The sequence below is a fragment of the Myxine glutinosa genome, chromosome 1 (assembly GCF_964187855.1).
Source record: "Myxine glutinosa chromosome 1, kmMyxGlut1.1, whole genome shotgun sequence".
In the NCBI taxonomy this organism is placed as follows: Eukaryota; Metazoa; Chordata; class Myxini; order Myxiniformes; family Myxinidae; genus Myxine; species Myxine glutinosa.
This window is the reverse complement of record NC_136261.1, coordinates 119298506-119309364: the sequence shown is the minus strand read 5'-3', so window position 1 is coordinate 119309364 and position 10859 is coordinate 119298506. Positions and strand designations below refer to the sequence as shown.

The 10859-nt window shown below is 40.6% G+C and overlaps 1 protein-coding gene across 4 annotated transcripts in view; it reads right to left on the bottom strand.

Annotated features, from left to right (window-relative positions):
* Positions 1-687: 687 nt before the first annotated feature.
* Positions 688-10859, bottom strand: part of CCDC57 (coiled-coil domain containing 57) — a 119607-nt gene continuing 109435 nt past the window's right edge. For all 4 annotated transcript variants that reach the window (XM_078776479.1, XM_078776483.1, XM_078776491.1 and 1 more), the window contains one exon: positions 688-1022. In XM_078776479.1, the coding sequence (XP_078632605.1) occupies positions 784-1022 (239 nt within the window). In that variant the 3' untranslated portion in view covers positions 688-783. The remainder of the gene's footprint in view (positions 1023-10859) is intronic.

Below are 10859 nucleotides of genomic sequence, written 5' to 3'. Positions count from 1 at the left end.
ACATTCATTTCCATCACTCTTCTCAAACCAGTCACTTTCATCCTTCCTCAACACATGACCAAACCATCTCAACCTGTTCCTCTTCACAACATCAATCACAGGCTCTATTCCCATCATCTTTCGCAATTCATCATTTGAATTTTTTCATTTGAATGTCATCATTTCAGGGGCTTATCTACAAACCGGGTTGAAAAGCAATCCTGGACTAGATCAAGAAAATCCACATCTACTCTACCCTTTCCCTGTTCCTGGACCCAATGTATGTATCCCTGGCAAGTTAAAATCCTCCATAACATAATCGATACCTTTCCCTTACCACTTGCCCATCTGAGGTTTTTACATATTGTACTGTTCATGCAATCTCCAATCTCTATGTACCAATGAGAATGTTTTTGATGTGCAATACTCTTTAGAGAGCATTGGTGCCGCCGAAGCGATTTCTTGGCAAGGGTTGTACTGGATGGTTTGCCATTACCTTCCCAGCATTATTTTCCCATGCTCTATCCTTTTAAATGCTGAACGGCAAGCAAGAAAGAATAACATACCATTTTTAAAGCATTTAGTATGACTCGGCTGAGGTTTGAACTACCGGGACCGGCCCTCCCAGACAGCCTCCCGATATCCCACCTGATTGGAAAAATGTAAAGGCATGTCATTATGGTATGAATAAAAATCATTCAAAGTAAGTTGGACAACAAAGTGCATTTTATATTTAAAAAAATCGTTTCAAAGACAATACAAACAGAATTTGAGTAAAAGCAAGAGCATTGTTGAATTCGTGTGTCAGTCTCGAATGTTGTAGTTCCGTATACGTGGCTTGTTGCCCTCTTTCCGCACAATTCTGTTAACCTGCCCCTTTCCAGGAACAGTCCGGGCATTCTCCCGATGGTGCACCGTTGCACGTTTTGCGTCTGGTTCCAGAGGTCCTGGTGTTTGGTCTTTTTCAGGGAGCTCTTCAGCCTTGTGGCTCTTTACACCAATGTGACTTCGGTCATGGACAGATGTTTCAGCATCGTGCAGCTCTGTTTAGATGAAGAAGAAGAGAAAGTTTATGTATACAGTACAAGGATTGGGAATAACACTTAAAATGTGTTTTTATTACCCCCGCCACCAAAGGTGGATGGAGGTTATGTTTTCACCCCTGTTTGTTTGTTTGTTCGTGAACAAAATATCTCAAAAGGTTGTGGACGGATTCGGACGAAATTTGGCAGAGATGTGGCGTATGTGACAATGACGAAATGATTAGATTTTGGTGAAGATCCGGATTCGGATCCGTCTCCGGCTGCAAGAATTTTTTAATAGTAAGGGAAACATATGAAAATCTGTTAACTAAATTGTTACCAAAAAATTTCTTCACCAATATGTTTGTAAAGGTGTGTAATAACATGTGTTAAAATGTTGAAGGTCAACTCCCGTGGGAAACCCAGAAAAAAAGCTGTTGAATTCGGGTACCGAAAAATTAATTTCGAGAATTTTTATTTTTTTTAATCGGCCCTTAAGTAACTTATGAGGGGTCAAATAAGGGTTTTTCATGATTCTGAGTTGATTGTTAACATTTATATTTCACCACAGACACTCCTTTGTGGAAAAATAATTTCTAAATATATCTCATTTTCTACTTTGCAGGACATGGAGTCTAGCAATATGGATGAAGACGTTACTCCATCTGTGCTCAATTGCTTCATCTGTGCACGCTCGGATACACCAGCTGAAAGGCTCATACAGGCAACTCCAAAGGGATACTCAACTTTATTGAAACAAGCAGAAACTGTCGAAAATGTTACTGTTGTGGAACGTATGAAGGAGGCTCAAAAGGAAGGAAAACTGAGGTACCACCAGAAGTGTAAAAATGATCTGTACAACAACTTTGTTGCAACCACCAAGAAGTCAGCTCAAGCATCAAAGGCAGAGAAAGAGTCATCAAAGTTGAAGAGAAGACGCACTACTTGTGAGTTCAGTTCATCAACTGGCTGCAGTTTTAGAAGATCACAGTCAGTTGACCTCCTGTATAAGGATGTATGCATTCTTTGCAACCAACCAGCCCAGCTCTACAAAAATAATCCAGCACAAGCTAGAAAGAAATACAGAGTGCCAGATAATTTGACTGCAGATACACTGAAGGCAAGCTTGCTGAAGACAGCACGGAGTCGCGGGGATGACTGGGGCACTGAAGTCACTGGACGCCTGGAAGGGATCAACGACTTGGTAGCAGAAGAAACACTGTACCATTTGCGATGCAAACTTATGTTTGCGAGAGGTGACAGTTTGTCCAAGACTGATGAGGAAGGAAAAAGGAAGAGAGGACAGAGGAGTATTGATGAGGAGCGAGAGGCAGTTTTTATTGAATTCTGCGAATGGTTAGACTCAGAATTAGAGCATGGGGTAATGAACATGGACCAAGTCCATGAAAAGCTGCAGGAGTTTGATCAGTCACCAGAGAAGAGCCTTTCTTATTCAAAGCATTGGCTAAAGATAAAACTTCTAGAGAAATACGAAGACACCTTGTATTTCACAACACAGGAAAGAAGGGCAGATGTACTCTGTCTCAAAGATGGCACCGACAATATTCTGCGAGGGCATCATGCTAATCTTGACCATGGAGATGAGAAGACTCAGATCATAAAGACGGCACTCAAGTTAATATCCAATGATATTGCCTTGATTGATTTAGGTCCAAAGTCATACCCCACCACACACAGTATGACTGACATCGATAGTCAGCTGACACTTGTTCCTGCAAGCCTTCAGATGTTCTTGAGACCGATTGTCAAGACAGACGAAAGAGTTGCCGTTTGGGGGCAGAATTTTATTAAGGCCTGTCGACCTCGGTCTGGAGTATTGCCACACCAAATGGGGCTTGCCATACAACTTGATCATAGATTTGGGTCAAAATGGATGCTCAACAAGTTCCACCGGCTGGGATACACTGAGTCTTACACGGAGACACAAAACTACAAATACTGCTTCCTTAATAGTAGGAGTGGAGATGATGTTCCAGATACTTCTGGCACTCTTGACACCATTGTGGAGGAAACCGATGAACAGATCAATGATGAGGTTGCGGTTGATGCTGCGCTTGAGGTCCATTTACCATGGACGAGATACTACATTGGGTGAAATTCGGTACAACATGTTCTCAAGGAAGGCAGCGGCAGGAGTGATCAAACCAGAGACTCTACCTCCAACAGAGGGTGCAGCTGCACAACATTCACTCCGTGCCTACCTGCAGACCCGGGACTGGATCCTTCTACAGAGCATGTCTCTGAACCCCAGTGACTATGGATGGACAATAGGTGTGCATGGGTATGAGCCAGTTCCAACACTGGACCCCACGGCTCCTGAGGAGCTATTGCAGTTCACGAGCTGTAATTGTCATGGAGATTGCAGCAACCGGCGATGCAGCTGCAAGAAGAATGGGGTCACGTGCATCTCGGCCTGTGGAGTCTGTAATGGCATTACATGCATAAACTGCAGTCATGATGTTGTTGAGTCTGAAGAAGACATAGACAATGACTGTTGAAACTTCTGACATTGTGAATGAGAAATAACTCTTGAGTATTATATATGTATGTGAAATAAAAGCTACTTTGTGTGTAAATGTAAAAGTGAAAATATAAATGTTAACAATCAACTCAGAATCATGAAAAACCCTTATTTGACCCCTCATAGGTTACTTAAGGGCCGATTAAAAAAAATAAAAATTCTCGAAAATAATTTTTCGGTACCCGAATTCAACAGCTTTTTTTCTGGGTTTCCCACGGGAGTTGAACTTCAACATTTTAACACATGTTATTACACACCTTTACAAACATATTGGTGAAGAAATTTTTTGGTAACAATTTAGTTAACAGATTTGTGAAATATCTCATAAAATGCCCTTACTATAAGTGATTCTTCACCATTGAGTGATATGGCGAACCAGGCGGAGGTTTGCTCTCTACTGAGTGCCGTTCTAGTTATTATCTGTAAACATACTACATTTTACTCTTTCAAGGAAATAATATGTGCACTAAATAATAACTACATACGGTACTGGAAATGTGTAAGAGGTGTTAAAGAGTGACATCTACATATTACGTATGCAAGTGAATGAGGGGAAGAGGGAATAAAAAGGGAAAAGTAGGAAGTTAAGGAAAAGCAGTGAAGAACACGAGAAAATCAGGAGGAAATTTAAGGAAGGAAAGGTAAAGCACATGTGGGAAAGGGTGAGAGCAAGTGAAATGGGGAAAAAAAAAAAAATTATGCGTTTCTGCCCATATAATCTTAAAATGGCTTATTTTACAGACATTATTTCAATTACATGCTGAGGTCGTGACAAATTTAAATAACTCATTGATGGAATACTGCTCTCCCCTCTGGGCTGGTGCTCCTGCTTCACTCCTGGCTCGGCTTCAGGCGTTGAAACCAAAGTATTCAGAATCATTGGCATCTCCCGCGATGAAGCCGATTCTGAAGGGCCTTTCTCTCTCTCTCCGGCCTTGCTCCCCCAGCTCTGTCTGTGCTCTGTCCCCCAAATATTTCTGCAGGACACACAAGATCTGCCAAAAACCCTCTTCTGGTAAAACTACCAAAATCAAGACTCTCTGCTCACCTTCACTCTTTCATTCCACTTTTCTCCCGCTTCTGGAACAATCAATCTCTTCAATTCCACTCCTCCCTCCAGATCTTTAAAACAGCTGTTCACCACCATCTCTTATCTTCTCCCATCCAAAACCTTGATCTTTTCTACCCCAGTAAATACACCCCAAATCCACCTCTTTCAATCTCAGACTTCTTTCCTGAAATTCCTAGTAGTGTCCAATTGTTTTATACAGTGTACCTCCCAAACCTCAGCCCTCGCCCTTCCACAGATCTCCCAATGTCTCTGTTCTCTACTATTGTGCTTCCCTCTCTCTTCCCCCTCTTGCCTCCCACTCCCTTTATTATATGTTTTATGTGTCTGTTTATGTTTTTGTGTTTAATGTGCTAGCTCTTACATGAGTCTCGACATTGTATACAAAATCAAATCAAATCAGTAACTCATGGAAATTTAGCAATGAACGTTGTTGTACGCACATCGTTGTACGCACACATAAAAACGCACGTCAAATCAGAAATTTATGAAGGGAGAAACTCACAATAGGAAAAAAAACCTATTTTTTTTCTAGGATTATAAGCCATCCCATCTACTATATAAGAGAGATGTCTGTCTGTGTATGTGTCTGTCTGTCTGTCTGTCACCATTCTTCCCAGAGATGGCTGAACGGATCTTCGTCAAACTTTCAGAGGGTCATCAGTGAGTGCCTGGGGGTGTTTTAAGCCAAAAAAAAAAAAAAAGATCGTTTTTTTGGAGTTACCAAATATATATCTATATATATATATATATATATATATATATATATATATATATATATATATATATATATATATATATATATATATATATATATATATAGATATATATATATATATATAGATATATATATATATATATATAGATATATATATATATATATATATATATATATATATATATATATATATACAGTATATATATATATATATATATATATATATATATATATATATATATATATATATATATATATATATATATCGCTCAATAGTGCCTAAGCCTTTTATATTAACAACAGTTATATACAAGTACACATTCGCATAAATAAATACAAAACAAGTACAGAAACATTCAAAGTACACCGCCGCCCCCATGCCAAATAATTAAATATCCCACAACGCGGCATTGCAGGGGCGCCTGGCAATACCGCAGTGCAGCTCATAGAGACTGCATTGGGAGGGAGAGGTGTACAATAATTGATTGATTAATTGTATAATTAAAATCAATAAAAGATTATCACAAAATATTTTCTTAATCAATTGGCTAATAGCATAACTAAACCACTAGTGCTTCATCCGAAGATGTATCTTTCAGAAATTTTATCAAATAAGTCATTAATAAAAAATAAATAATTAATTGATTAATCAATAAATAAAATTAATCGATTAAATGATTAATCAATAAATCAAAAATATCCTTGATAGCCACAAAACGTGGTCACTGTCCTGTCCAAATATTAGCTTCCTAGCTCAAAAGGTGCCTGAGATATTGGCCAAATCAGAAAGAAAATAAATAAATGATTAATAATGAAAATAAATAAATAATAATCATTAAAAAATAAAATTATTAATTAATTCGGTCATAGAACACATAAACCACCACCATTTCAACAGAATCTGCAACATTAAAAATATATATATATTTAGTCATTAATCGAATAATTAAATAATTAATCGATTAATTGATTAATTAATAAATCAAAAATAGCCTTTGCAGCCAAATCACCTGGTCTTGGGCACGTCCAAATATCAGCTTCCTAACTCAAAAGGTGCCTGAGTTAATGGTCAGAAGAGAAAGGAAATTTGATTAATTAAATAAGTAATTAATCGCTAATAAATAAATAACTCCTCAATTAATTGATTAATCAAACAACAAAAAATAACGTTTTTGAGAAAGGACCTGCTCACTATTGTGCCGAAATTTCAGCTTCCTAGCTCAAAGGATGGCTGAGATATAGCCCGAACAAACAAGAAAGCAAGAAAACAAACAAACAAACAAACAACCAGAGTGACAAGCGTTACGCCTAGGTCCCCCGTCGGTGAAGTGATGTGAGTTGACAAAGTGGAAGACACAAGGCGGCCATCTTGGATTTTGACGTGGTGACCCAATTTTCAATAGCGTTCTCCCTTATGCGTATATACACCCACACACCAGATTAGAAGTTAGTCGTTCGTTTATTTTTCAAGATATTCCGCTCACAAGGTTCAGACATACATGGCGGCGGCCATCTTGGATTTTGACGTGGCGACCCAATTTTCAATAGCTTTCTTCCTTATGCCTAGATACACCCACACACCAGATTAGAAGTTGGTACTTCGCTTATTTTTCAAGATATTCCGCTCACAAGGTTCAGACATACATGGCGTCAGACAGACATGGCGGCGGCCATCTTGGATTTTGATGTGGGTTGCACCTACACACCAAATTAGGATTCGGTCCTTCGCTTACGCATACATGCACGTCCGCACGGACGGACGGATGGACGCACACACGGACGGAGGGGAAAACCATAGTCCCCCTTTTGCTCCGCGGTGCGACGGGGGACAAAAACTGAGTACTCCCTTTCAGCGTGCGTCATTGCCGAGCCCCCTACAATGCCCGGCAATGACGATATGCAGCGCCTGGAGATGGCATAGGAAAGGTGCGGTGTACAACAAACAAACAACCAGAGTGAAAACGGAGTACTCCCTTTCAGCGTGCGTCATTGCCGAGCCCCCTTCGGTGCCCGGTAATGGCGATATGCAGCGCCTGGAGATGACATAGGAAAGGTGCGGTTTACAACAATCACCAGACATTTGAATACAAATAAATCAAATTATTCCGGAAGTGTACGAAGTTGGTAGTATGGCAGCTTCTTCTTCTTCCTGATCGGCATCACACTTAACTCAGAAACGTGATGAACGCCACATTCACCCACCAGCATATATATGAACCTCCTTCCTCCTCACCCCCTTCCCTCCCCCCCCCCCAATCCCTCATCCACCCTCCCCCTCCCGGCAATGCCGGGTGCTTCTGCTAGTACCTCATAAAATCAAGTGCCCATAACACACTGAAAACTATACTTGTTATAAGCATAAATACAACATTTAGGGCCAAATTTATGAAAGGCGTTTTGCGACTATCTTGCGAACACACGCCTAACCCTTAAACGCTGACAAAAACATCGTTGTACGCACACAGAAAAACGCACGTCTAATCAGCAATTTATGAAGGGAGATAAACAGCCGATTAGTTGTGCACGTCTAAACAGCCGATTAGCCTGTGAAACTCCGTCCATATCTCGAAATGAAATGATGCACTTTCATGGAATCATAGCGTCACAGACAATTGTTGGAGGAGATCCAGTGCATTGCTTCTCATCGCATGTTGATCCAGGTCATCTTGCACTAGATTTAGCAGCCAAATAACTGATTCATTTGAGGGTCTGTAACTCCAGACAGATTTAATATTGGCATACTTCTTCATTGCATCTGTCCTCAAAGATTCTCAATGCACATCTGTGAACTCCCCTATTCTGATCCTCCTCTTGAGCTAATCCAAGTACTCCTAACACATCCATATTCACCGTCCCATGAAAAACTACCAGTTATAAGCCGTGCAATTCTTATACGTACCTTTGCGATCGCTATTCTCTGCAGACTACTGCAATTGGAATTGTAGCCAACTATAGTTTTAACTCCAGTATTAAGGAGTCATTCTCCGCAGACGACTGCAGTTACCTCCGCCACCGAAGGTGGATGGAGGAGGTTATGTTTTCACCCCTGTCTGTCTGTTTGTGAACAAAATATCTCAAAAAGTTGCGGACGGATTTCGACGAAATTTCGAAGAGATGTAGCGTATGTGACAAGGACGAAATGATTCGATTTTGGTGAAGTTCGAGATCCGGATTCGGCTACTACAAATTTTTAAGTGATTCTTCACCATTGAGTGATATGGCCAAAATGATATACAGCAAGATATCTCAAAATGTTGTGGACGGATTTGGACGAAACTAGATGGAGAGGTTGGGTGCGTGACAAGGACAAATCGATTAGATTTTGGTTCAGGTCCGAATCCAGATCCGGCAAAGTGGGATACAAAACATAAACTGTTCAGTCTGGTGGAGGAGTGCGCTCTTCCGAGTGCCGTTCTAGTTAGAACTGTAATCACTTTAGTCAGCAGCAATCCTTTCTGCATTGCATAAACCACAATAGTGTAACCTATGGTTATTCTAAAGTTAACTTAAACTGCTAGGAAGTATATGAGAGTACAACTGCAGTTATAACTATAGCCATTTTGCCAAATGCTTGTTACAAGGCCTTAAATCGCACTCTAAACGTGTTCTCGCCGACATATAAAAGTTTATTTGTTATTTAAATGCTTGTGATTAGGGTTAGTCCGCATCAGATAATCACTCTTCGGCGATTGCGATTAACTTTGAAAGGGTGATCATCGCACGATTAGCGATTCTACATGCGTCTAAATCTTAAACGCTTTTCGGAAATTCGGCCCATAGTAATCATTTAATAAGGATAGACCTTGTTCCCAAACGTATGGAAAAATTAGTCTGACCACTGTAGGAGATAAATACATCAGTTCAATTTGGAATACTCCTGCTCCTGACTGTTAACAGAGGAAATTTAAAGTTTTGCAAATGAAGTGAATCATTAAGAAAGAGGAATTGCATCGAAGGGCTCCAGAGAGCCAATAATGAGTTGAGGAACTTAAATGCATTTATTAAACTTGATGGACCATTGTCTGCTGTCCAAATGGCCCACCATCTCGGTGAAGTGTTGTAAATGAATGCTCGCTATAATAATAAAAAATTATTACAACATTTTACAATGATTGGTTAACTGGCGCGATATTTACTCGTCGAATAGGCAAACGTAGTACAAATAGTGCAGCCAAAAGAAGATTAGAGCCAGACCGATGGGCGTGATGAGTGAGGTCAAAAAGCTGGTCACAATCATGCCACCTTGCACCATCATGCTTGCTCAACGAGCGGGTCTGTGCGAGCCAATGCCAAGTTTTGATTAAGGCAAACAAAAGAAAGATAAGCGGGAAGCAAGGGGAGGTAAGAAGTTTACCTCTGCTTGCACCCCCATTTTGCCTGGCCGTAGTGACTGGCTGTCAAAGTCAAATCCAGCCGAGCGTGTCCTCTAAGTATGAAGTCATCATTTCCTCACAGGAAATCCACATTCAACAAATAACTGGGATTTATATTTGTGCAAAGTTGCATTCCAGCCTGAAATAAGTGAATTACCCAGAATAAAAAACGAGCTGTAGAATTACCTTTATATTGAAGCGTATTATGTTTGCAGAATGTAATGCTGCATTTAATGTAAATACATAAAAAGCCATGGTACTTACATTTACAGGGAAAAGAGTTGTCTTTTAAGATTAAAGGCCATGTTACATTTAACATTCATTACAAAACGGGAAAGAACTTGAATTGCACTCGGTAGAGCGCATGCCTCTGCCAAGCGGAACAGTTTACATTTTGCATCCCACTGATAGGCCGGATCTGGATCTGGACCTGAACCAAAATCTAATCAGCTTGTTCTTATCACACACCCAACTTGTCCACCAAGTTTCATCCAAATCCGTCCATAACCTTTTGAGATATTCTGCTCATAGACAAACAGACAGACAAACAAACAGGGGTAAATACTGTCATGTGACTACTCTGTGGTGAACACCGCAGGGTGACACAGATGACCAAACGAGCTCTAACTCCGAGGCATTCAATTCAATGGCGGGCCTTCGTTACACGCGAGGGAAAGGAGGATGACGAACTTACCTGGACGGCTTCCACCCGACTTCTTCGACCTTGCAAAATAAATCAACTCAAACCGACACGGAATTAAAATGTACAAAAATACCGGCTTTATTAAAGAAAATGCCGGTCACAAAATAATGCACGATAAAACTATGATTCCTAAACTGGACTTCCCCACTCAGACTCAATTACAACACAAGGGAAAAAATAACCAGAAAATAAATGTGTTTTTTTTTGGGCACTTTGCTCTAAGCTGCTCTTGATTCTCGTCAGGAAACGTCTCAGGCCTTAGTGGGAACCGCACACTTTGCCGCGCAGCTCGTGGGTGGGAAAACCAGGCCTCCATGCACCGTTCGCTCCTCTGGCCATCGAGCGCGCGATGAGCAGGGCGCACCCTTCCACTTGTCTCTGCTCCACCCAGCACTTCTGCCTCTTGTTCACTCAGCACGGCCCTCAGCTGTCATGAAGCCACGGTCAAGTGGA